Source organism: Netta rufina (genome assembly GCF_964035555.1).
Source record: "Netta rufina genome assembly, chromosome: Z".
In the NCBI taxonomy this organism is placed as follows: Eukaryota; Metazoa; Chordata; class Aves; order Anseriformes; family Anatidae; genus Netta; species Netta rufina.
This window is the reverse complement of record NC_140126.1, coordinates 69,591,639-69,619,545: the sequence shown is the minus strand read 5'-3', so window position 1 is coordinate 69,619,545 and position 27,907 is coordinate 69,591,639. Positions and strand designations below refer to the sequence as shown.

The following is a 27,907-nucleotide window of genomic DNA, read 5'->3' as shown; positions in this document are numbered from 1 at the left end:
GAAAACGCCACCACTTTCATGTACCTCAGCTGAGTATGGAGCTTTGCAGAAGCTGTGTCATACTTCAACCTGTTTAAGAAGGAGAATCTTGTGGAGGAGGCCTGAGAAAGCTAAAAGATGTGCAAATTTAGTATCAGTTATTCATATTGTGCTTTTTGAGGGGTCTGTTCTGGTGAGTCATGGGAATGATGATGGGTTTGTGGGCAGTGGAGGAAAGAGTACTGTCATTTCTGTTTTCAGTGGTTGGTTCTCTGTAGCTTTTTCTTTTTAATTACCAAGAGTAATTTCACCACAAAACTGTTCTGACTACTCAAATTATTCTGTAGTGTGAGCTGATTATCTGAGATGCTTTGAAGAAAAAGAACTGGAAATCTGTGTACGCAGAAGAGGATGTATGAATCAGTCCAAGTTTGGAAACATACAGAGGTAAAAAAAAAAAAAAAAAAAAAAGATACAGCAGAAGTTTTGACTTTAGTTTTTAGTTGAATTTAAACAGCAGGCTGCATGTTCCACATTTAAGGAGGAACAGCTTTCTCTAGAAACAGACATTCTGTGCTATCACGTTGAAAGACAGGCTCTCTCAGTGTTGCTGCACAGACTGCATGTGATCCAGGCAGTGATGTAGCAAACACCCTTCTCCTTTGTAAAGCTCTAGTTGCTCCATGGCAGTAGTTTAAACTTGCCAGCTGTGGTGTTTTCATCTTACGTACTGAAAGATCTGCTTTCAGAAGTCTGGGGCTTAGGCTCATAGGTATGTGAAAGAGGGAAAAAAATGACACAGCTTTTGTAATATTTTTAAGTTATGCCTAAAATTATTCTGTGTAATCATGAGGGACTTAGTGATATATCTAGGTATAATTAGCTGTCAGAGTTACAAATGTTGTATGTGGAAGCTTCTGTCTTAGAAACCACACTCTAGCAATTAGTGTCAGATGCATCAATTTGTCTTGCCACACTCACGTTTTCTTTTCCGCTATTAATCAGTATTAAAATCATTAATCTATCCCTGTACAGTAATCTCAGCTAAAGCTTTTCTCCTGTTGAAATTGCGTGTTCAGGTGCAAATAATTAGTAGTTAGAATATACAGAGCCTGCGATACCTTTCTTCTAGCAGTGTCCATTAAGTCCGTCACATAAAACCAGAAGGTTTGTAATGCAGCACTGACCCATGTGCCGAGGAGTACTTTAACATGTGTAATCACTCAAGAATCATTTCATTTCATTTACTACAATAGTAATTCACCTTTCCAATCAGCACAGATTGTTGGTGTAGTCTGTCTAGAGCCCTCGTGTGCCCCAGATGCTGGGGTAAGAGCAGGTCACAGTACTGGGGACATCTTATGCTGAAAAACAACGTGGGTAAGACAGCCTAAAACACAGTAAGATCGCGGTTGCTGAGTGATGGCACAGAGCTGTAATGTGTCAAGAACAGAAAGAGGTAAAGAACTCAGAGATGCAAGGAAAGAAGTGAACCACAGCTTTTTTCTTCATATCTCTCTGCTCTTCCTTTGACTAAACAACTTTCCCTTCCGCACCCTTAATTTCCATATTTAGATACGAAAATCATTTGTTTTCCTACCATTACATGCTCTGGAATACGTTCAGTTTTCACATAAGCAGCCTGACCTGTATAACCACACATGCTTTCTGTAAGATCTTGGTTTCCAAATCTTCCTCGTATTTTCACTCTGCTGATTTAGAAGCACTGTTTTGAAACTAATGAAACTTAGAAAGAAATTGCACCTCCCTGATAACACTTACTGGGAGTTTGTAGTTGCTTTGGTGTGTGTACAATCAGTTAAATGCTAATTCTGTCGCTAGGTGCAGTCAGCACAGGAGAAGCCAGCTGTAATTTGTGGGTCCTGTGAACTCAAGTTTGGTGCCATTCTGTTTGTGCTGAGAAGCCCCATCCAAGCTGGATTCATTGGAGGTCTGTAGTCTGGTATCAGACCGCCTGTGTCACTTAAAGGCCGGAGCTCACTTCATAGGATCAGAATATCCCAGCCCTGCCCCGGGGCCCCGTGGACAGGAACAGCACTCCCCGCTGCTGGCAGCGCCCACAGGCTCTGCCCTCAGCTCTGTTTTGAGGAAGAGCAAGGCTGCCTGGGGAATCCTTATGGATTTTGTGTTTATTTAATGAAAGACCAGCGTAGTGGTGCCATTGGGGTGGCTCATTTCAGGATGCCTGCAGGACATCCGTAGGCTGAAATCCACCACATGGAGCTTTCTGCAATAAACCATGAAGTTATTTTCAAGATTACTTGGCTAAGTGGATTTCACACACTGCTGGGTTAAAAGTTTGCACCAGTGAGTTTCTGTGGTTGTTGGAACCACAGGGCTTACCCCAGAACCTCTCCAGCTTAAACAACACATCCTCCTCCTTTCCATGCCCCTGATAGAAGGAAGCAAGTGATGTGCTTCCCTGGGGGCATGATTTTTAGCTCTTTCCTTGCATACAGGTTGTTCAGAGAGGAAGAAAGCACATTCAAGTCAGCAAGCACTGAAAACGTGATCATAGTAGGTAGATTTATGGACATCCTTACATCTTCAGAGGCTTTTTGTGTAATTGAGCGTTGGCAGCCGTGGATCACCACAGCCTGTCAATGGGACACCAGCAGTGGTACGCTTTCAAACTCTGCCCTAGCAGGTGACTTGCTGGTCAGAGGAAAGCAAAACCTCCGTGCTGTGACCCGTGCACAGAGCTTCCTGGCCATGCAGTCTGTTCGCGTATGCTAAGGGCAGCAGGTGACGTGCAGCCATCGATGAGTGGGAGATCTCAGCTCCAATCAACCACTGCTAATCTCTGGGTCAGTAATAGTCTCCAGGTCCTCGTCAGGAAGCTACTTACCTCAACACTGATAGTAAACGAGGTGGGAAACGTGTATTTTCTTGTTCCTGTGGTTGCTACTTTTCAGCCTGTCTGAGCTTCCCAGGGAAGCGTTGTGCACTTGATAAATATTCTCATTCTGTGCTGGTTCTTTTCAGACCATCTGAGAAGGCAAAAATAAACCCCGGAGGGCACGGTTCACAACTGAGGAGCAGTCTGTGCCCTGATCTGCCCGGGGCTGGAGGAAGAGCCCAACCTCTGTGCCACAAGGGGTGCTTGGTATGCATTGTGCATTCCCGTAGATATGTCATTATAGATCTCTTTCTCACTTCTGATACCCAAAACAATGAAAGCCAATGCCTAGCCGCCGCCTCCTCCCCCCCTTCTCATTTTTTATCTGTTTTTTTTTTTTTTTCTTTCCTACAAGCTATTTCCTGCAGTGTTGATTTCAAGTGGTAGAGGGAAGTATACCTATGGGATTTCCTAACACATGCAGTGTAGTGTAAATTACACACCCTTCTATCTGACAGCCAAACTGATTTCAGAAATATCCCCATAAATAATATTTACAGTGAATTACCAAATGCACCTTGCAGTCCCCATTAATATGACAGCTTTTTGAAAGTGAGATCATTTTCATGAGGAACAAAGCAAACACTGTGAATCACTGCTGTGGTTCTTACCAGTCTGACATGTAATGCATTATTTACAAGCAAATGTTAGCTTTCCTGTGTCTCATGATGTTGTTTTTTTTTTTGTTTTTTTTTTTTGTTTTTTGTTTTTTTTTTCACGTAACAGCTGGGAATTGTGTCTTTAATTCTTTCGTGTTCGGCATCTGAATTTGGGAGTGAAAAGAATTTAAGACAGATAAGGGAGTAATCATCCCGTGGTGACTTTGAGATACCAGCTGCAGGTAAAGCTACTGAGAGATTTTGCTCTCATTAGGAGTCAGATGGCGATCAACAATTATGCTCGTGGCGCTCTGCTTTATTCTAACCTGGCGGGGGAAAGGTGGGAACTCCTCATCCTGCAGCAGGGCACTCCTCGCAGAAGGTTTGTCTTTTCCAAGTGCAGCTCACCTCTTTGCTCGTTCTCTCCCTGTGTTTGTGGGAGAGCATCATCACGCAGCAGCCGCTGTGCTCCTCACTTAACAGAAGCATAAACTGAGCCACAGAAAGGGGAAGTGCTTTGCTGGAGTCAACTACTTACACATGTGCAAGGCCCAGGTGAGAAGCCAAGCCTCCGTGTACCAGTGGCCCTGCCCACCACCTCCTCTTCTCTTCTTTGCTCTTCTCTTCCCCGCAGCGTGTGCTGAGAGTGCCAAGTGTCTCATGGGGTTGTACCTGTTCTCTGGGCCTGGCAGACCTGGAAATGTGCCTCAGAAAGAAACAAACTTCCACCCTGCCCCAGGTATCCTCATCTTTTATCCTAAAAACATGTGCATATGCTTACAGCTGCACTTGCTGCAGACGCTGAGTGGCACACAGATCGCAGGAGGCTGCTCAGACTCTGCTGATTCGGGGTTGGGGATGATGCCCCTGGTGCCAAAGCTCTCCGTGTGGAGCACAGGCTTGTTGCACGCTGCTGTTGGAGCTGGATGGAGCGCCTTCAGATCTCCTGCAGGTGTTGGAGCTACAAAATAATCTCTTTATAATCGGATTTTTATTGACGTCTAAGGTAGGCAAGGTACACTTCGGGAGTTTCTTGATTAACATCAGAAGCATAAGCCATATCGAGTGCCCCTGGTGTGGGAAAAGTGAGTCTTTGCCAGAAATGTGTTCGTAATTATGACGATTTGTCATAAAATATTTGTGCTTGTCCTGTCACTCGGCTTTCCTCACAGTCACTAGACATAACAAGTGACACCTCGCAGCCAGGCGAGGTTTCAGAGGACGTGGCACAGCGAACACATTCCTGTCTCGGAGTGGCCTCGTCCCGTCCTGCAGCAGTCTGCACTAGCCACTGCTCTTGAGGGATCACCACGGGATCCCATTAGCCTCTGTCACAGCCTGGTGGCAGGACAGCCACGCAATAACCAAGCTACTGATGAAAAAGGCTACAGCACAGGCTTCGCACTGCTCGATTACAGAGTAGTGTCAGACAAAGGTGCCTTGTCATCCAGTTATGTCTCATCCCCAATTAAGGATGCCTGCACTGTTTGGAAGAGGCACAGTTAGGACAGGTAACAGCACAAGTCACTCGATGTGCTCCAAGGTTTGTAGTCTCAGCTCCTGACAAGCTGGGATTGCTTCTGGCAAGCAGAGCTTGCTTTGGAAGCTGCTACCAGCTTCAGCACGCAGGTTTGTCATCTCCTGTTTGTCCTGTTGTCCTCGAGGTTTTGCTCAGATGCGACTTGCAGCTGGTCTGTAGCTGTCTGTGCCACAACAATGCCCTGGTCTCCTGGTGCCTCTGAGAAGGGCTGCTGGGGATGTTTATGTAGAGACCTGCAGCGCTCTGTCTCCCTTTGCATCCCAAATATTGGCCTGCAGTGATGTACAGCACTGCTTAGTTCATTTTTATTTTTATTTTTTTTGTCTTTTCCTTGAATAATGGAAACGTCCATAAGGAATGTGGGTTACAAGCACCAGGTTCTTCCCATTAATGAGGACTCAGCCTGTGTCCCCTGTGCATGTGTAATTCTGCGTGGCCAGGTTCAGGACTGCTGCACGTGGCTCTCTGTTATTTTTTAGGAAAGCTTAGTCACCTACCGAATGGTATGAAACGGATAAGGTCTGACATCAATCTTGTGAGTAAATGAAAGCTTTACTTACTTGAATGGAAAGAATGTCCTATACTGGCTTGAGAAAACATTTTCTTGCAGAAAAGCTCAAGCACCACTTAGTTTCAGCTCAAACACAATGGATTGAATGTGCCACACCAGAGTCCTTATCATCCATCTTGATCACAAAGAGGGTTAAAATGAAAGCTTCAGGCCTGTCTGCTGCTGAGTTGATGCCTGTCCCCTCTCACCATGCCCTTTGCCACTGTGCCTGGCTTTTCCCAAGGTGTTAGCACGTACGGGTACCCAACACGACACAGACACAGGGCATAGGGCACAGGGCTGCTACAGCTTCCCAGCACCAGGTGCTGGTGGTGGGAAATCACGTTCACAGCCTGTGGAGGCTGCAGGTGGGTCACAGCTTCTCCCCTGCTAAAGCTGAGGCTGTTCTGTGTTTCAACGTTCAGCGAATGACTTTCTTAAAATAACGCAGTGCAAAAGCATTTTTAAAATGGGAACAAAGCTATATTTTAAAACAGAGATCCTACAAATCACACCAATATTAAAAAAAAATAAAAATAAATGTATTCAAGCAATTTGGAGGGATGGAGGAAGCTATCTTTCAAACAAGAGCAACCAAGCATCATCATTTTTTTTTCTTGCAATCAGGTAACCATTGGACTGATGCTGTGATTTCAAGGCAATGCAAAGTACTAGAAAATCAATGACTCTGTAGTGGGCTCAGTAGGTCTTTCTGCTAATTAAACACTTCACAGCCCTAAAACCCAGCCGTGTCTTCTCACTAGAATAGAAGCAGATTGCACATCATTACATCGCGTGTCCCTATACCCAGCTCTGTTTCAGGCCTTCTGGGTTTTCTTTTTTTTTTTTTTTTTTTTTTTTGTGACTTGCCATAGCTCCAATGGAAATAAGAAGCAATTTTCCTCTCAAGAGAAAACAGACCAAGCCTTAACTGCAGAAGTTAAGTTTAAGGCTTTTTTTTTTTTTTTTACAATGGACCCGTTAATTTTTGAGAATTACACCTCTTGGATGCCAGACTTCAGATACCTGAGAGTCCCTTCAGATTTAAAAAAAAAAAAAAAGCCAGGCATTTGATTTCTGACATAGGCCCCCCTTAAGATGTCTCAAAACCTGGACAGCCTGAAATAATATTTTTAAAAGCTCACCATTTCTAAAGGACTGACCGAAAATGCTGCTCTTCAAGGTGCCGTAGTCTCTTTTGTCCATTTGTTTGTTATTTGGTGAATCTGGTAAGAGTTTATAGCTGTGCCTCCGGGTTCACTGTAAATGACGGAGTATTGAAAAACACCGGCATTCACAATACACCAAACAACCGGAGAAACCACCGACAAATGGTTCACAAGAAAATAACTTCTGTACAGCAGCTCTGGAAGAAAATGCAGGCACTTCAGCTTCAAGAGTCCTCGTCTTTGAAAATTGTCTCTCTCTACTCCCAGCTACGCTTGCTAAGGAGGAAAATCCACAGCGCACACATGTTGCTGCCTCTGGTGATGGAAAAGCTCTCAAGCTGTTGCTGCTCCTCGTGCTGCACATTCCCCACACCACCAACCTCCTCCCTGGAGGTCAGGCAGGAGGGAGAAGGAGGAGGAGACACCGGAGGCTGGTGTATAGAGGAGTATCTGTAGAGGAGGCAGTCCAGGCAGAGAGCTTCTCCTTGGGCTTTTTGGCAGAAGAGCTGAAGGTGTTGCTGGTGATGGAGAAACCACCACCAGCGATCCTGAGGATCCAGTCCAAGCATCATCGGATAGCGCGGAAAGACGTGGCTGGAAAGTCAGGTCCATCTGTTCTCCTCACAGGGGTGTAGAAGCCCTGCAGGAGCTCACTGGGCTTCAAGAGGAAATGAGGGGAAAGAGATGTAAGGTGCTCATGGAAGGAAAGGCAATGCGGGTGGGGAAGACATGCTGTGGACTTGCTCTGTGTGAAGAAACCTGCAGTAGCTTCCAGGCTGCCTGGAAGTTTTGTTTCTGGGCAGCCTGAGAGTCTTGGGAGGAGGCTGCGTGTTTATCTAAGCAGAGGAGGCTAAATGCAACCCATGGCCTGAGGATGCCCAGGCAGAACAGGTCCATTCCCCTGCCTGGCACCTCTTGCACGCCAACTGCAGAAGTCCAAATTCAGAAGAAAGCAGCTGAATTCCTCACTGTTTTTGAGCTGAATGAAGGTTTCGGTCACACTGAGGTATGGGTGTGCAGATGCGTGATCCGTGGCTTGGGCATAACACTCTGAACCTCTGCAGCAATACGGTACGCATGGAAACTTTTCAGTCAGAGAAGAATGAGGAGGAGGAGAAGAAAGAAAAGGAAGGTGAGAAGGAGAAAAAGAAGCACCAGCAGCTCCGTCTTTTGGCCATGAGATGTCAGCATTGCCGTCAGGCTGCCAGGCGGGCTGCTTCAGCCTGCCAATGCCTTCGATCAACCAAACAGAGAAACTTAGCTATAAAAACGTGAGCAGGGCTTTTCGTACTCTTGCCCTTAGCCACAGCTCTAATTTTGGTGTGTAAACTAGCTGTGCTGGCAGTTCTTTTTTGGAGAAAAGCCCTCACATGCTTTGAGCTGTGTCAGCTAGCTCTGGGAGCAGCGATCACACAAACAGCACGTCCTGAGGGGAAAAACAGAAAAATTTGTCACATGCCAGCATGAGGCCAAAGCTGTGTAAAAGTGTCATGTACGTGGAAACATTTTGAATCACTCTGGGTTTCCCAGACACAGTGTGAATTAGAAAATAATGCAGCTTTATAAGAGAAACTTGGAAGATCCCCAAGACCACAAGGCCATAAAGAAGGCTCAGGCCCCATCTCCTCGGTGCTGCTTCTCCGAAGTTTACGACAGCTTAATTTAGACAGGGGAGCTGGCTCCCCCTGAACAAGCACTGTTTGGCTAAGTTTTCTGGCCGCAGTGATGCCCATGTGGTCCCTGGGTCATTCACCAGGATCTCCAGAGCTTGAGGGCACAGAGGGTGGCTGCGGGGACAGGGCTGGGCCCTGAAAGCTGCAGGAGGGGCACCAACAGGGGTCACAGGGGGTGTGTAGGAGCCAGGCACACGTACAGCCTGGACAGGCGACCCTCACCGAGTAGGATTTTCCACATTTTGCTCGCTGTTAGGCACCACAGATGAGGCCCTAGGCTTCAGTGGACCACGGGCAGCAGCATCCTGATGGATGTTATGGGTGAAGCGATGAAATTCGGTGTGCCTTTCTCCAAAGGAGAGCCTCTGCCTCGCAGACGGGAACTGGGAGCAGAGGATTGATGAACAACCTTCTTATAGACATTCAGACACTTCATATCCTTTATGAAAGAGTAATACAATTTTATGACACCACTATAATTTTATTATACCCACTGTAGTTCAAGCCTACTTTTTACAGGGCTGAAGCTCGCGGATTTGGCAGCCCAGTGCCTGTGAGCTGTGAACAGCCACCCTGAGCATCCCCGCATTTGCCTTCTTTTGCCCAGGAGAAAACATTTTATCCCCTCCACTCTCAGACTGCACCTAGGAGTTGTGGAAAAGGCTTGGATCCTGCTTCAAAAGATCATCATCACAGGGGCTTTATTTAAGGATGCAGGCATTCTGCATTGCTGGTTCCAGTGCCTGTGCACCTCACCACAAAGCTCTCTGCCTCTCAGCAGCCAGGTGATGCTCTAAAGGTTTTAAATGACTTTTGAACACCTTGAGGAGTGCCTGAGGTGCTGCTAGAGGTACTGTCCACATCTGCACCCCTGCTGAGTGCGGACAGGAGTTGTCACTGAGACTTGTCAGGCAGAATTTGGAAAAGCATCAGGTGGTCAGGAGTACACATCCTGTTTTCAGGATGGGCTTGAAAATGCTGGTGCTGAAAAAATAATAAATCAGGTACTCTGCCTTATAATTGCATCAACACTTTGAGGTGTGGGTGGGGTCCTGTGAGGCTGAATTTTTATGGTGTAACTCAGGCTGCCTGACTCACTACCACAGCACGAGTAACCAACAAAGACAGAGGATATCTAGCACGAAAATCTCAGTCCTGTTCCCTTGCCCCAGTGCCTGTTTTGCCCCCACCCTCCTGGAGGTCACCTGAGGGTTTATTTTTCAAAGGACGCTTTTGAGGGGGTGTGGGTTGATTAAGTGAATGGGCAGCACTTCCTGTGGCACCAGGTGTGCCTGGCTCACCTGGTGCCACACTCCTCACAGAGCCCAGCAAAACCACCAGAAGCGGCTGTCTGCACAGGCATGAGCCCTTCTCGCCAAACTTCTGTCACCGGGATGAAATATTGTATAGGAAAAGCAGTTATATCTGTCACTGCTTGCCAAAACACGCGCGCAGTCTTCTGCTGTCCAGCCAGCCATTATCTGATGGCTTGTAGCTGCTCCACGCCAGACCTTCTATGTAAATGTAAATGCACACAGCGCATGTCTAGGCACCCAGTGCTCTGCTCCGTGCCAAGGCCAGGACTTGCAGCGCGTGTGGGGCTGGGCAGGGAAGAAGCAGAGGGTTGCTATACGAGGTTGCAAGGCATCATCAGACTGGGTGAGGTCTCAAATCTGATTTCTGCTTAAAGATTTTTGTCCCCTCCTAGAGCTCCTCACACAGCCCGTGGTGTTGCTGCACACCAGCGGGCACTGCCTGAGAGGCAGGGCATCGTTCATCCACGTGTTCACCCACACCGTTCATCTCCAGGGATGGCCGCCAAGCACTGTTTCCCTCTGGCATATATTACAAAATAAACCACTGGCTAGTTTCAGACCAGCAAGTTTTCAAACCCTGCAAGACTGCGCACGAGGTCTGCATGTCATTGTGAGCTTCACAGGGTGGGCATCCTCAGGTGTGCAAGGAGGAGGAGAGGACATCCCAAGGGCTCTGGAAGCACAGCGGTTTTTAGAGCAGCCATCTGGACTACATCAGCGTACAGAGGGAAAACCGAAAGCAGCTGAGTTACCAGAACTTTAACGATTTGCATAGCTGAGCCTGCCTTAACCACATTAATCATTAACCACCACCTGCACGCTCACTTGTAGACCAAAAGAAAGCACGTTGCCCTCAACCTCCATGAAGACAGCTGAATTCAAGCTACAGGGGTGGTTTAACACAAGATGCTTCACTTTGCAACAGGCAGAGAAAGCAGCTGGTAGCCCCTGGCTATCACCTGCCCTTACCTCACTTTTCGGGGGTCCTAACACCCACACAAACACGTTGCTGTGCCCTGGATGGCGGTCGCCTGAGTGATTTGGCTTTTTGCTTCTTCTCGTTCCTTTGGCAGAACCCGACCTTCCCAAACGCAGCCGTCATCCCATGGGCAGTGAGTGGAATTTCCATGGAGCTGTCAAGGCATTTCTTTCCACTTGGGTTGCCTTTCTTTCAGCGGACTGAGAGGGCTTTATTTGCTTTAGTTTTCCGGTCCTTTAACCTTAAAACCTGCTTTTGAACAGATTAAAATCAGGCCTGAGAAGCACCTGTCTTAAAAGATGTGTATCCTTGGAGGCACATTTAATTTTATTCTAGATCAGCATCGAAACAAGCCTGTGTGGGGAGCAGACCTTGCTATTGAAATTCTGAGTGCAAAATAGGTCATTTCAAGCCAAACTGTGCCTTGGAATTGATGTGACCAGACCAAGCACAGGAAAATACATTTATTCCAAAAATGCTCTTGGTACATACGCTTTCAGTCGTACTGCAGGGAGATTAAATAAGCACATCGTTAAAGTCAAGCTTGTTTTTAAGTACATTCCTGAGCAGGGAAGGACTTAAGCAATTGTTTAAACGTTTCCCTGAAACACGACCCCAGAAGTTAAACAGGGCACGACAGCAGCTATTGCTTGGTGGGCCTATTTGCACTCTGCTAATCGAAATGCTTCGCAGGTCCAGGGGAACTTCCCAACTACCCTGATATTTGTACTTGAAAAGCTGTGATTTTTTTTTTATACAAACGTGCCTTGAAATTTCAAGTAAATTGCTTTCATTTGATTAAAGGAAATGGTCATCTTTGCAGAAGACAGTTTATTAAATACATGAGAATTGGTCAATACACCTAATTACAGACAAAATACTGTGAATAAAGTATGCATTTATCACAGACATCAATGACTATCTCGATTAGACTGATTATCTCTGAAATGGTCTTAAATTCTGTAAAGATTAAGGCTGTACCAACACAAATATTAAAAAAAAAAAAAAAAAAGTCACATTACATTTGTAGCAAACACTGTAGGGACAGTGAAATCAACTTCTAATGCAGCAGAACCAGGCTTATTAAAGATTATCACAAGGGAATAAAAATGGAGCTGAACTGTGATAAAGATCAGGAAATCTCTGGAATTTGCAGATCAGTAAAACTGAATGTCATACTTCAATTAATACACAAGCGAGCTCATTCTTTTCTAAAGCCCAATATTCTCACAACTGAGCAAGAGGTGAAACTCAGACACCAGTTAAAAAAAAAAAAAAAAAAAAAAAAAGACCTCTTGGTTTTACTTCCTTCTCATCAATTGTACTTTTATACCCAAACACTAAAGGGACATTTTTCAAGGAGACAAAGGAGACATCTAGCTGAAGGGTGGTGAAACAGGCAGCAGTGAAACATAGCTTTACTCCATCCCAGTCAAAGAGGGGTGGTGTGATTTGCAGCAGGAAATCAAAAAACAAAAACAAACAAAACAAAACAAAACAAAACAAAACAAACAAACAAACAAACAAAAAAACTCCATCAACCCACAAACGCAAAAATAGAGTTCTCGACTGGCACAAATCTGAGACAACTTTGTTGACGATATTGGTGGATCCTTCCAAGGATTTTATCCAGTTTGAATTTTGCTTCTTAACAACCTTTTGCAGAAAGAGCAATGTGGCATCAACATGGGTCAAGATTTCTGCAGCTACCAAGTTAAAGGATTGCCAGGCCTGGAAACACAGATGGGTATGAAGGGCTCAATTAGGCTACGAAATCTTTCCTCATTTGCATCAGTGAAGCCTTTTTCTGTGTTTTTCTCACGTCCCTGTGCAACTCCAGAAAGAATGAAATCTGAGGACAATGGGGTTGAGCAGGTAGCTCTGAAAACAGACTGGTTGACAACACTCCTGACATTTTCAGAAGAATAAAAAAAATCCCTCGTCCCCTGAGATATTCTCGATTTGCAAAGCTTAATGCATTGAAATGCATCAAAATATGACTTCTCCCTAATAAACCATTGCATATATAAAGTCCCAAATGTGGGGGCGAGAGATTTGTGCTAGAAGGTGACATATGCACAGAAAACTGCATTCTAGTGGTAGAAATGTATCGCTGCACATGCTCAAATCTCTTTCTTAATTAGCTGTTTACAGCTGGGGCTTGCAAAGTAAACTTAGTAAGTCCCCAGATTCTGCTGGGGTTTGGATGGGGTTTGGATTAATTCTCTCTTGGCTTCTTTCAGCAGCACAGATTTGAAGGCTATAGCTTTTGTTTGTTTGTTGTTTGCTTAAAAAATAAATAATTTAAAAAAAAGGCAAAAAGCCTGTCCTGCACTTTGGACAAAATGCAATTGCAAATTACAAGAGCATATGACTGATGACACGTACACAGAAGGCATCGCAGTGACTGGAAGGTGGTATCTGCTCCACCACAGTGTTAGCATCAGCCAGTTTGCTTCCTGAAACTGGTGAGCTGCAGTGAAAAATGAACAAATGCCAGCGAAATTGCTGACACACCACAGGCAACCGGCTAAAACCTAATTTCAGGACTGCACCTGTAGAACAACAACTGCATTTCCAGCTTGCAAAGAGCTAAATAAATGGTATTGATCGCTCTCCTGATTCAAATCCAGGCTGGAGGAAATGTAAATATATCTAGCCTCACAGCCAAAGAGATGGAGCTGGGAATAAACAACTGCTGTGCTTCAGGAACTGGATACATTCCCGGGTAAGTTGGGCCAATGTCTGGAATAAGCTGGGAAAACCAATTGGTAGGCCAATTTGTGCAGTTGGTGGGGCTGTGGGGACTAAGGCCTAGCTATAAGCAGAAGCAGCCCAAGAGATAGGCCCCTCAATCCCCATCTTGCTTATTTAATATTAGGGCCATGCAGCCAGGAGTGGTGTGGGGTCAAAGCTCCTCCCGGACACCAGTGGAGGTGTGTGTCCTTGTGTACGAGGCTACCACAGAAGGAAACAACAGAGAAACACATTGCAGCTGGTCTCAGCTGGCAGAAAGTGCCTGAGGAAGCCACCAGTTCATAAAGGGTAATGAAATGGCTCCTTATGCCTGAAGAGAGCCTTAAGTGATGGGAACTGGGTTGAACATCCTAACCACTTTTGGAAGGCTGAGGTCTTTAGAAAGGTTTATAATAGTTTGGTTGGAAGGGGCCTTCCAAGCTCACCGAGCCCAGCTCCCTGACCACTTCGGGGCTACCAAACGCTGAAGCACATTACTGAGGGCATCAACCAAATGCTTCTTGAACACGGGCAGGCGTGGAGCACCAGCCACCTCTCCAGGGAGCCTTTCGCAGTGCCTGACCACCCTCATGGTGAAGAAATCTTCCCTGATGCCCAGCCTGGCCCAGCACTGTGCCCTCTCTCGGTTCCTGAGATGGGTGACCAGGGAGCAGAGGCGAGCACCTCTCTGCCTTTCCTCTCCTCAGGAGCTGCAGGGAGCTGCCTTTTGGCCTCCTCTTCTCCAGACCAGACAACCCAGGTGGCCTCAGCCTCTCCCACACGACAAGCCTTCCAGCCTTTGGACCAGTAACATTGAATTTGATTCACTGTTATTTTCCCAATCCCATAATTTTTCGGGAAACCTGGTATTCTTGTTTGAAAAGCCTTCTCAAGCTCTTTAACAGACTTTCATCCCTCAGCATGCAAAGATGCAAAATGGATGGCTAGTCTTTTTTTTCTGTTTTCCATGTAAAATAGTGTTTAAGGACCGGCCTAGGTGTGGCTGACCACGCCTGGTGGCAGATGAGCCACGCGCCAGGCAGATGAACATCTCGCGTTTCCCTCCGGCTTGTTTCTGTTGTATGACTTACAATATGGTGTCACTTCAGCCTGTCAAAATCTCATCAAAACCAAAACGAACTCTGTGTGTGTGTGTGTGTGTGTGTGTGTTCGCTACACTGCCAGATCCCAAGGAGAAAGAAGGTGGAAGAGGGGCTGAAAATGCGATGTCAGGATTTCGATAAACAGAGCTCGCCTGCAAGCCGCGAAAGCAACTGGGAAGAATTAGACCAAAAAATCTGGGGCTTGAATTTCATCCAAGGCTCATTTGGCAGCGACGTATGGCTTCAGCGGAGGCGGAAAAGGGGCTGGGATCCACCACTTGACCAGGCTGACACTTGTTTACGCGAGCGGGCTCACAACTGTCACGGGAGCTAACAGTTTCTCATGGCAATCAGCGGGCTGCTTTCATTAACAGGCATTTTTAGCATGCTCCGCGACAGCTCACGCCGGCTTGGCTAATGGCTGGCTCTGTTACCAGCAGGAACATTTGGGGATGGCGCATTCCCTCTTACCCCTCGCCTTCACAGTTGGCAGGCTGCTCCGGGAGCTGCGACTGAGGGAGATCGTTTCTTTTTAGCTCCGTCAAGTTGTTTTATTTATTTATTTATTTATTTTTTCTTTTCAAATTAAAATTAATGAGAAGACACTAAAGAAAGAGTGTTCAAGATTTTTTTTTTACTTTTTTTTTTTTTTTTTTTTAATGCGTCAAGCTGATAAGTGATCATCTGTTCAGAACAAGACACTAGAAGTTTGGCACCTCCTGTCTACCACAAACATACCGATTTCCTTCTACAGAAGGCACGAAATACTGGCTTAAAACAGGGAACGAACAGCAGAACGCGGAGTTTTACCGTGACACACACACACACAAAAAAATCTGCCAACTGGCACAGCTCCTCAGCACAGTTTTCAGTTAACTACAAGGGGGGTGATTATAGCAGCAATGGTTAAGCATTTCTACAAGTACCACATAAATGCACAGATGTCAGAACGCCTAGAAAACATGCAAAACCTCAACAGCAACATCACAGACTCACACGATGCATAGAAATATTATTATTATTATTTGGCAAAACAGTGAATCTTTTAACAAATACTTTTTTTTTTTTTAATTATTATTATTATTTTATAAAACAAAACTAAAGAATTAACAAAAACTACCTTTTTACAAACTTTTCTTAAAAAAAAAGCTGAGTTGTCCTCAGAGTTCAGGCAGTTACAAAAGTCAGTACGTGGAAGTTAGCCGCAGGGACAGGTTCAGCTCTGAGAATGGACAGGTTGGCCACCGAGGAGAAATCCCAGACCATGCTATGTGGTGGTTACGAGTTGTGTTGGTCAGGTTTGAGCAAAACACGTTTTTGAACTGCTGTTTTGGGAGAAACAGCACTAATCTTGTCAATTCTCAAAATGGGAGAAAACACATTCACATTAAAAGATTAGAAAGATTAAACGTTGCATGCAGGGAAAGATAAAAGCCTTACTTTTTTTTTTTTTTTTCCCCTAGCACCGCTCACCATGATAGCAAAGGGTTGTCATAGCAAAAATATTGTTCAAAGGCAGAATTAAAGTCAGCAGATAATTAAAACAAATGGAAATGCTTTTCTAATTCCAGTGTAAAACAAAGTAGGATATTAAAGGACAGCTTAAAGATGAGGATTATGCTTGCCTTCTTCAGAAAAAAAAAAAAAAAAAAAAAAAAAAAACTTTTATTGCATTTGCCAGGCTTTCCCACTGCCTTTCCCACTTAGATATCCTGCCATTTTCTGTCTCGAGTAACTTGGTCTGCTCTGGCAGGTCTCAGGATGACCCCAAGACACGCAGATCAACGAGTCCTGTCCAGCCGTAGCACTACCAGTTTGCAGGCGCTGCCGTCAGGTTCCCACCTCTTCTCCCCATGCCAGCTTTTCAGGCTTTTTCTTTTTTAACACATTTCATGCCACCATTTGCCTGCATATCTTGGAGTGCCATGAATACTTCTGCACCTGCGTTTCCCACTCACCCCACTCCATCCCAGCCCTGTGCAGAGGAGCCCAGTCTTGATGCAGGACCTGAACCATAAGCAAGGGCATTAAATGCTTGATAGTAAAGAAGGGAAGGGGGAATTTTGGCAGGAGCAGACCCAGGACTACGGGCTACCCATGACTGAGGCCAGCTGGGAGCATGCTATAACGATGCAGAGGACACTCTCAGCAGGATTACAGCCTTCAGACAGCAGATCAGATTTTAGCAGCGAGGAATGCTAGAAAGTCTTCTCTGCTCACAAAAAGAACAGCTGAAATGGCAGAGAGAGTGTCTGCAAAATTAACGTTGATGTTTTATTTTTCCAACACAATGCTTTTGTCAAAAACATTTTGTATTTTCTCGATTCTTTTCCCCTTGCGTGGCTGTTTGGTTATTTGCTTGACATTTATGGACTGTATAAAACAGTGCTAGCCAAAATGCCCAAAGGCTGGAATTCCCCAAGCAGTGTGAAAGAGCTAAACACCTCTCCCCGTTCCCACTGAAACTCTGCCCCGCTGAATTTCGATGCTAGCACCTACCTCACCAGTCTCTTAAAAAATCCCAAGCGCTGCGAATCTTCCATTAATTACAAGAGATCAAATGAGAATCTGAAAAGGTGCTGATTTTTTCAGACGCTAGTGATTGCCGTGTATTGAATGCCAAGCACCAGAGTAGAAGATTAGGTAGAAGTGTCCTAATCCCTTTGAAACAGTGAGTCCATTTCCAACGCACAGACAGCTCATTTAATGGCGTTTTCATAATAAAACAAACAGAATTTCGTCCGTATTACCAACCAACATTTACCAATTCAGTGAGAAAACAGAGAAAATAAATTCCTCCCTTGAGACACAGACTCTAGAGACTATGTTAAAACCCATCAGTTCACGTAACAAGCAAATTTTGGGCCAAACACATTTTTTTTTTTCCCCCATCAGATTAGGAGTTAAAGCTTTAGACATTCCCACTGCTTTGAACGTGTTCCAGTGAATGGCTCTTGTCAAACTTTCCAACAAGCTCGCAGATGCCCCTAAGCCCTGGAGCTTTGTGACTTTGCCGCTGTAAATGCCTCTCTGCTGGTTTTGGGAGGAGACGAGGTGCTGGAGCTCCGCAGGGCCTCGCCAGAGGCCGTGCAGCGAGGAGGATGAGGCTGGCAGCTCTGGGACACGCAGCTTTTCCTCCAAAGTACACCACCACCAGCTGCAAAAGCGGTGGAGCAGAGGGGAGAACCAGCCCCCGCGTCCCCATCGGCCACCCAGCTTTCCAAACCCTTCGAGGAGGTTTGGCACAGCCTTGTGTGTCAGTCACACACCGTCCATCACGCACCACGGGGCCGGGGCTGTTGTGTAGCTGTGCTCAGAGCCTTCCCTTGCACGGCTCACCAGCACAGTCTGGGTGGCTGTGTCCAGCTGGCCCAGGGCTCCTGGTTTTCGGAGAGTGGCGCGGTGTGCGGAGCCAGCAGGTGTGCTGGGAGGCAGCAGACGAGGTGGCACCGCTCCTGGCCAGCAAGGCAGGCTGGGCACATGGGGACCATCACCAGGAAGCGCAGTCCGAGCTCTTCTGCGGTGAAGGTAGCCATTCCTCGTGGTGGCCTGCCTCCTCCCCACGCTCTTCCTCAGCAGGGCATACGGATTCAGCACATACATGAAAGCACAGAAATAAAAGGAAAAACAAACGAACAAACAAACAGAAAAAATCCCCTCTCTTAAGAACAAGGACAGCAACTCACGTTAGGCAAAACAACCACCTCGGCACACGAACGTCTAACAAAGAATCCTGGTTAAAAAGTGCAGATCCACTGCCAGCCGCACGTGACAGCGCGCAGCTGAATCCCCCTCTAGCCTCGCACGGAGGCATGAATTGGCTCATTTCAGGCAAATCAAACCACAGCTCTGTGTCCCATCCGCACTCCTCCTCCCCATACATTCACGCGGCCTTTGAGAGCTCCAGGGAGGTTCCGCTTCCCCTTCACCTGCACCACCTAAAACGAATTGATTTTCGATTTCCACTACGGAGCGAGCCCAGGATTTAGGTGCTGCGGAGGAGCGGTCACCTCGCTCCTCCTCAAGGATCTCAGCGGAGGCCAAGCAGCGCACCGACGCGGGGCTGGCCCTCGACACACTGCTGCATGTCACCTCACTTTGTGATCTGAAAGCACTCCCACAGAAAGCAGAGGAGAAGAGTGTCCAGAGAGGAGAGACGCCGGGCTGCGGAGTGCTGGTGTGCGGTATCCCACCTACCACGCGTACCCAAAGCGAGGCAGCCTGCCCTGAGCGCGTTATCCCCAAAGCACAAGGTCACTTGGTAGCAGGGAGGGAACTGCGGGCCAGGAGCTGCCCTGCACTGAGCAGTCCCCTTCCCCTAGTGTCACAAACGCTGGGAGAGGGGAACAGTGGAGGGATGGAGGGACGGAGAAAGGGACGTCGGGGATGGGGGAGACCAGTCAGTCAGTCGCAGTCGCGTGCAGCGCATGGTCAGGAGGAATAATCAGCCCACACACCACGCCTGCCAGTCACGTCAGTCAATGCACTTATAGGAGGGAAAAAGGGTAAAATACGAGCTGGGCAGGAAGGAAGCCTAGTGCAACAGGAATTTCGGTTTCCTTTAAGGCTGCCCCCGTCCTCAGGGCAGCCCAGGCTCCGAGTGACACGATACCTACTCCTCTTGCTCTGCACCTTCGCACCGCACGTCGCTTGCGCGAGCAGTGGTGCGAGATGCAGCCACAAATATGCGAGAACAGCACACGCAGCAGTACAACCTGCTGCTTGAATCTCTTTTTCTACTCACCTTTCTAAGAGAAATAAGAGGGCAACTACACTATAGACCGAATACCAGTGACCAGCAGCTTCTAAAAGTAAAAACACAAAATAGCTTGAAAGTGTTGATATTCTTCACAAAGGAGAATGTGCATCAGGGACGCTATTTCCATTGTTAGATTGTCCTATTTTTCAATAGCATGGGTGCTATCATAGAATTATTGCACTATGTAAATGAACAAGGTATGTGCTGTTGCTTTAGATGTGCCTTGTAATTTAGTCTACAAGGCAATCCGCAACAGCATTTCATTCTCCTACACTTAAAAATGCATTTTGTTGCATAAATTTGTATTTGAAAATTAAACAGGCCGTTTGCAACACCCAGACATCACGGATTTCAGTCCCAACTACTGGCATGGATAGAATTAGAATTACATTGTGCAAACCCACAGTACCATAAACACATGCACGAGCTGTTAATAAAACCGAGCTGAAGCCTGCCGTCAGCTCTTCCCAGCTAAATGTGCAACCACGCGAGTGGACCCACGCACAAGCGCTGTGCCCAGCCGCATCCAGATGAAGGCAGCAGTGCCCACGTGTCACCCCCACAACCCCTGACCCCCGGCTCGGTGCCACAAGCAGGCCACTTGGGAAGCACAGCAGTAAAACCAGCACAGACCCGTGCACGCAGCCTGCAGGCCTTCACATCGTCACTCTGCCTTTTTCCTAGGGGACACAGAGAGTACAAGGCTAAGCTGCACTCTTGATAGCACTGATTGCATCCCTCAAGAGCTGGTAGATGGCTCTGAAGGCAACCAACACGTCTGCAGACCATACAGACGGCTCTCCATCTGCGTTATCCCTTTGTTGGGTTTCTAAAGCTGCAGTACCCGCAGTCTAATGACTGATACTGACAGGGAAAGTCTTCCCGTCTCTCCTGCTTGCTCTGAACATTAATTTTTGAGCAGACCCAACTTGGTAATCTGTCAGAAAACTATGTGTGTTCCCCTTCTCTGTGCTATATTTCCTGCTGGACTAGCTAGCTGAAATGACTCACTGAAGAGATCTAACGCCAGATCAAAGAAAAGTGAATGGCAGAAAAAAAGAAAAAAAAAAAGGAAGGGCAAGAGGAAGGAGAAAACAGAGCCCCATTTTGGAGACGGCTACCCCATATTGTGAAAACCACAGCCCGTACTGTGGGGCCCAAATTCAGCTTTTATATAGGAGCGGGATTTAGTCAGGAGCACCACCAGCCACTTGCAGCACATCTCAGCGGCCGACCCTCCCAGCCGCCAGCCGGCCAGGAGCAGGGCAGTGTTTAGTGAGATGCTCTTTTGATTTCATAGTGAGAGGAACCAGGAGCCATGGCAGGGCACCCCAATCCTTTGCTTATGCAGAGGGGAAGGCCTGTAAGAGTGCAGCACCACCCCCTGACCATGCTGCTATGGCTTTTCACCAGGAAGATCCACAGCACTGTGGTGAGCCTGTAGCTACCGTACTGGTGGAGCAGGTTTTGACACCCTCGGAGCAGGGGGAGACAATTACAAGCAAATGAACTGTCATCTGTCAGCAGCAGCACAGCAGCCGGGACACCTACGCTCCTGCCAACCAGAGACAAAGCCATGGCAGTGGTCCAAATCAGAAGTCGCCCTCCCCGTGGGGCTTAATACAGACGGCAATTCATTAGGCCGTCATCACTCAGCTCCTTTCAACAAGCAAAGACTGGGTAGTGTGTTGTGCTAAATGCCCTTCACATCTTATGTATCTATTCCGGGCGTATGATACTACTTGGGTATCATATTCTGGCCCTATGTCTTTAACTGCTTCAACAAGAAGTCTATTTGGGGCCGCCTGGTCAGAATTTGCCAGGCAATCTGCCACCCGCATCAGCTGGAGGCCAGAGTTAGTTCAGATGCCATGAAGCCAAAAACACACGCCCCTGTGACGCCAAGGCTCCTGCCATAAGCACACGTACCCCACACCTTGTCACAAAACCAGACACAAACAAAAGCTGCCGACACGCCCTGCAAGGCCGAGGTTACCAGAGACATTGCCTCAGCACAACGAGGCACTAACACGAGCCACCCTAATACTGTATAAAACAACTCCGACAATACGTGGAGCTGAGAACCCAAAATTTGGTTGTAAGGTCTGGTTTCGTGCTTTGTGGGGTTTGAGGAGCGACACGGGACAGCCACGCCATGGGGTGGCTTCTTTCCCCTTCAAGCTCAAGTGCTGAGATGAGCACCGATGTGAGGGAGCTGAGAGCAAAACCTATCCGAGCAGCTGGGCCCCTCAGCTGGCATTGCCAGCGAGTGCCTTGGCACGGCACCCAGCACCAACCAAGACCAGCTGCCCAAGTCCTCGGCCCCCCAGGGCAACGAGATCCCACGGACAGTGCAAAAACAGCCCTGAAAAAGGCCGGGCCGATGACAACCTGGTCACCAAGCTCTGCTATATGTGGGGCACACTGGGGCCTGAGTCCGGCTGTATAACCTGCACCGAGCTGGCTGGGAGACCAGATGCTTTTTAGAGAGGAAATCTCCATTCTTAGACCTTCCGTGGACCACCTGCTACCCACCCCTGCCCAAAATGGACCTTCAGTAAGGCTTATGTGAGGTGCAGGCAGTCTGCTGCCTCCTTCACACACAGGAATGTTTCATCCTGGCAGCACCAAACTCAAGTGCTACATGGCACCAGGTGGGTTATTTTAACTTCTTTCTGCTGCTTGTGTTTCACCCTTTCTTTGGAATAAGTTATGAATAAAGTCACTGCACTGCTGCAGATTTAGAGAATGTAAAGGGTATGAAGGAATGTAAAGGAATGAAAGCGAACAAGCCTAAGGGAACGGAAAAGCAAAACCAAAACAAGTCCTCAGTAACAGCTTGACCCACCCAACATCCATGGGAAGTCAGGTGAGGCTGAGTCCTTCACGGATTTCAGGGGACACCAGGACACCTCGGCAGACTTGTCTACAGACTCGTCACATCTCTAGAATATCCCGGTGGCACATTTCCATCTGAAATATTGAGTAAGCTCGGGTGAATTACTTGAGAGGTACTCTACGTCAATTTAAAGGTCAAGAACTATAATGGTTCACCGAAATATTTGTTAGTGTTTTTCCTGTACTCAGAAGACAGTTATGTTGTGAAGTCGAATGTTGGGACAATAGCATTCGTCATTTCAAGGCTTTAAGGACCAAATTCTGCCTTCAGAGTCAAGCACACATTTTCCATTGTCTGCAATGGAAATAGATTATGTGTAGGTGACTTCAAATTGTTTTCCAGTGCTTAAAACTATTCAGCTTTTTCATTCTCTGAAGTAAATATCAAACTATCCTTACACTTCCTATGTTATTTTTTGTGGATTTCAAGTGATGGCTTAAGACATATTTAATGCATTTTCTCTGTATAGTTTGAAATAAGATTATGGATTTTTTCTGAACTGTTGCATTCCCCAGAATACTGAAAGAGTGGCTCCAAGTCAGTAGATTTTACATTAAGTATACACAGTGACAAAATACTAATGACCAGTGCTTAAAGAGTTAAAATCATTTGTACGACTGCTTTTGCCATTGTACTTCTGCTTATTGTTGAAAATAATACCTTTTAGTCTAAAGACCAGTGACATTTTGATCACAAAAAAATCAACAAAAACAAAAGCTAAAAATAGCTTTCAGCTGACTTCAGGATTTTTCTTTTCCATCAGGCATAAAGCCTCAGGAAACAAAATAATAAAAAAAAAAAGGTAAAAATTGTTGTTAATGCATTCACAAATTTGCATTGTTGTATTTCTTATTTCCTTGTCTTGCTGATCAAGAACAAGCCAGCAGGTAAGGAGCAGCAGCCAGTGATAAGTTTGTCTCCTCTACTCTAGGAGGCCATGTTAAAACAAGAAGTCAAAAAAATGCTTTAAAATAGAATTGCTATGTAAGCCTCCCTGGGGATTTACAGTCACCGATGTGTGCATGTTAAAAATGGTATTTCCAGTCTATCTTGTGTTGCCTGAGAACCACTTTTGTCCTTTTTAAATCTGCAATTATATTATAACCCATAAGTAACTTTCATTTTTGTATTAACACTATAAATACTATGTTAGTAATACTAAACTATTTCTATTGACTTATTTGTAAAAAGAAAAATATATTATATATTTATATATTTTTATAAAGTGAATTAACACTGGAGAGAGGGCTATGGGGGAGTAGTGTACAATCACAGTTGATGCGTATTATTGGGCACAAATTCAACGCTTGAAACAAAATGGAAAAGAAAAATCTGTCCAGGTTATATCCCTCTTCAAGCTGTGTCAGAGGAAGAGTCATAGGATGCTGACACGATGAAGTTGCCAGTATTGGAGTGGCTTGCCATGGACTGGGCAGCCTGCTGGCTCAAGTTATTGCAGATCAGCACGAGCTGGTTGCTCTGCGCTTCCGACAACGTGCTACAGCTCTGGTAGACGCTGAAGTTGGTCTTCCTGCCGGGGATGTTGCCCTTCTCGCACATCGTCTTTACCATCTTGGCCAGCTTGTTTTTCCCCAGGGCTTGGCAGTTGTACCAGTGAAGAGCAGCCAGGTTGACGACGGGTTTGATGGAGAGGTAAAACGGCGCGTCCTCGTAGCGCATGGCTGGCGGCCGCCTCTGGGCGTACTCCTTGTAGTCTTGCACCGGGCAGGTCTGCGGCGAGTGCTGGGTGGCGTACACCCGCGAGTCCGTCCCGCCTCTCTTGCTCTTGGCGCTGACGTCTCCGTTGTCCGGTCCCATCCACTCCAGGTACTCCAGCCCCGTCTCTGTCACCCGCAGCCGGATGTCTCCCCACTTGAGGGTGGAGCCATGGAAACCTGTGCAGTGCCCAAAGGCCTTGGTGTTGTTCAGCCAGACAAGGTTCAGGAGCCCTTCGGGATTGTACCGGCTCAACAAGCCTCGTTTGCGCAGGATAAGCTCATCAGCAAAGGTGAGCTTCATGGATTTGTGTGGCTTGTTTCCTTTCCCTTTACACCTCAGCTCTATCTGCTTTTGCTTTAGAGCCTCCTGGGACCTTTTGAACTCCTTATCCCTGGTAATGCTGTACCCATACCTGTGCTCTTTGAGGTACCGCTCCAGCCCACACTGATAGTTGGCCAGGCTGTTCGGCTCGTATTCAGACCCATCCTTCTGCCTGGCGTCCACAAAGAAGGACGCAAGGTAGGCATCAAGCTCCTTGCAGGGGATGACGTAGATCTCCCGGGTCTCAGAAGGATATTTGGAGATGAGGAACTCTCGGAAATTGCGGAGAGCCGTCTGTGTGCTGCGAATGGTCTTCTCGTTCTGCTCCCTGCTGAGCTCTGCTGCTCTCTCATCCTGGTCTGGAGGAGGGAGAAGGAGAAAGACAAAACAGAGCAGAAGAAGCAGTGAGTTTTCACAACAAGCTCTTCCCAAAAATAAATTTCCTTCAAAAGCAGAAAGAATAAGAATAAGAATAAGAATAAGAATAAGAATAAGAATAAGAATAAAAATAAAAATAAAAATAAAAATAAAAATAAAAATAAAAATAAAAATAAAAATAAAAATAAAAATAAAAATAAAAATAAAAATAAAAATAATTGCACAAAGCGCACTGGAAAACATCATTACATGCCTGCCATATGACTGAAAAGCCAACATCAGTTTCACAAATGACGTTACCAGAGCATGGCACAAAACCAAAATGAGCTCCTCATGACACTGGGGCACAGTTTTGTGCGTGGAAATTTGTGGAAAACAGTGGGATTAGAGGCAATCTACGTTTTAGAACAAATGCAAGGTAGAAGGCTTTTCTGTGGATTCCAATGCTGTGTGCAGGGCCTGCTCCACCTAATGAGCCCATCTGTGAACTGCCTCAGTTGTGAAACGAGAGGTTGTACTGATTCCGATTTTTTTTTCTACAAAAAAATAACTAAAGCCTTGTATTTATTACATGACAATTAGCTTTAATCAGGCATTTTTAACGAGCTAAACAAATATAGACAAATGTACAGTACAAGGCAATGCAGCACATCCTAGGAAGGGAGTTAGCAGGTAAAAGTACCACAGAGCAATGTGTAATTTACAAATGTACGCGAATAAAAAATAGATTATACTGCACATTAGAAGATATGGCATAAAACTGTCAGTACTTAACATGATTATATAGTCTCTCTACATAATCAAGCTGTACCTTGACAGTGGAAGTGCAATTGTGACCGTTCCTTTTCATTTTGCAGAAAAAATCAAATTCAGGAAACAACCTTATATTGCTCCATAAAGCTATACTCAAAGGTCCTTACAATCAGTGGCATATCAAAGCACAGTATTCAGATGCCTCTGCGAAGATGGTTTTTAATGACAAATGATTTTCAGTCTGATCATAAGCATAAAAGGAAAAGCTTTTTACTGTGAAGTGATGTGTGTATTTATGGAGTGTTTTCTTGGCATATGGAAACTATCCGTACAAGGATGCAATTTTTAAGCAGATAGGAGGAAGTGTCATTACAGACAGCACAAACTGTCATGGTTTTAGAAAGTGACGAGCAGCAAACACAAAGAAGGAAAATTCCAGCGATTTGACAATTCTCTGTACTTGTAAAGCAAACATCCCTTTCCTCTCTCCCTCTTCATAAGCAGAAGAGGGAAAAAAAGCAAGTTCTTTTCTGCTCTATCTCACTGCAGACAAAACATACACTCTGGTGTCCCTTCTCCACCTGACTTACAGCGAGAGGGAATCCCGCTGTCTGTGCTTCAGTGGCACCACAGCAGCACTCACCAGGTGCTTCCCACCCCACGCACACGCCGGGAAGATGCATGAGACATGAGGTGTCACATATGCTGTTGGAGGTTCAGGAACAAAGCATTTACTCTGATACCTTGCTCGCTGCACCTATCACCACTTATTACAGCACCGTGTAAGGAATCGGTTCCTTGACTGACAGCCCACATTTTAAGTAGTGTTTCAATATAAACAGCACATATAATGGCTTGGTTTTATACATGCCATCAATCAGCACTTCTTACAGGATGTCCTGTCACAACACAGCAGAGACACATAGTCAGTCGTTTATGTTTTGGCATCTTTCCTTAATCTGCAAAGGAAATTGCCAGATCTGCAACCAACACTTACAAAATCCACGCTGCATCAAGATCTCCTGAAGGTGCATGAGCAAAAACAGTGCCCCTGAAACACTGCATTCCTGCAGTGCTCTGGTGTGCTTCTCCACGAGGCAGGAGGGAAATGCTGAGGATGATGGGTGAGGCTATTTGCCAGCAGAATTGGGAGAGTTAGGTCGATTTTGACTGGGAATCCAGCCTGCAGTTGAAGTGCATTGTTATGTTTCTGCAAGACCGCTCAAATATCACGCATATCTCATGGCATGGAACTAATGCAGTGAGCCAGTGAGACCCAGTGGGCAGAGTCTGAGGCAGCCAAAGTTACCAGACATCAACTGAGCCACTGCCGAGATCTGCATGTGCTCTTCATCCACAGCAAAAGCAGACAACGCAGCTGAGCCTCACTTAAATAAGAAAATGTTAGTAGCCTACCACAGTTTAGGAAGGAGACCTAATTCTTCATATCATTAAAATCTTACCTCCTCATTTAATCAACAAGATGTCATAACACTGAAAGAAAACATATAATCCATCTCCAATTACCACGGGAACACAAATTTTATCCAAACACCCTTTTAATATCAACAAACTCCGTGTTTTCTGCTAATTTCATTATTTTACTCCGTATTATTGCGGTGATTGGCACTCAGCAGCTAACCAACCACCACACAGCCACTTACTCTTTGTCCACACCCCGCAGGACAGGAAAGAGAATAGGAAGAGCAAAAGCAAGAAAATCTGTGAAAGGAGACAAAGCTGAGTAAGTGTGGGAAAGACGGGAAATAAAATAATAATAATAATAATAAAATAAAAATAAATAAAAAAGGGAAAGCCTTGATGCTGTGAAGAGAGTTAAGGCCATCCCAGCCAGACCCAGCACGACTGGGCCATTGGATCACTAACGAAACTACAGCCCACGATCAGGCCTATCTTCCATCCTTTCCACACAACCCTTGCCAGGACAAGGAGATTGCAAAAATTACTCCCCGGGTGCCGCCTGCAAACAGCTCTTGCAGAATGCTTACAATAAGTATTCTACACATCTCTTCACATCTCCACTCTACACATCTCTTCTGTGCCTACAGGAAAAAAGGTGAAACAGAACTGAAGCCATTGTCACAGTCTGGATGTTTGGCACTGACTGCTTCTCCTCTAGCCACAGAGCCTTGCTATCTTGTCAGAGAAGGAGATTAGGTTTGTGTAATGTCATTTTGTCCCTTACAAATCCATCCAGGTTGATGGATAAAGAAAGACTAAATTGAAAGTAATTTGATCATTAAGAACTCAAGACTAAAAAGCATCTCAGCTGTCACCACAATGAGTTTTTGAAAATACGAATGCTGTGGTAGGGATCGAAGGGCATGGTAAGGACATGCTGGGAGGGCTGATGAGGTACACAACTTCATCTCTTGGTTTGAGGATGAAAAGTGAATGGTCTTGTCCTGACACAGGAGTGTTTCCAGTCTTAACAGTTCCCAAATGCTTCCTTGGTCTCACCTTGCTGCATCTTTCGGAGTAGAGATGAAAAGC

The 27,907-nt window shown here is 46.0% G+C and overlaps 1 protein-coding gene across 4 annotated transcripts in view; it reads right to left on the bottom strand.

Annotated features, from left to right (window-relative positions):
* Nucleotides 1-14,925: 14,925 nt before the first annotated feature.
* KIAA1958 overlaps nucleotides 14,926-27,907 on the bottom strand; it is a 65,264-nt gene continuing 52,282 nt past the window's right edge. For 3 of the 4 annotated variants that reach the window (XM_084305677.1, XM_084305676.1, XM_084305678.1), the window contains exon 3: nucleotides 19,911-24,621. In XM_084305677.1, coding sequence (XP_084161803.1) covers nucleotides 23,576-24,621 — 1,046 coding nt within the window. In that variant the 3' untranslated portion in view covers nucleotides 19,911-23,575. Of the gene's footprint in view, nucleotides 18,132-19,910; nucleotides 24,622-27,907 lie in introns of those variants that run through there. The other variant, XR_014619318.1, reaches the window with a different exon arrangement.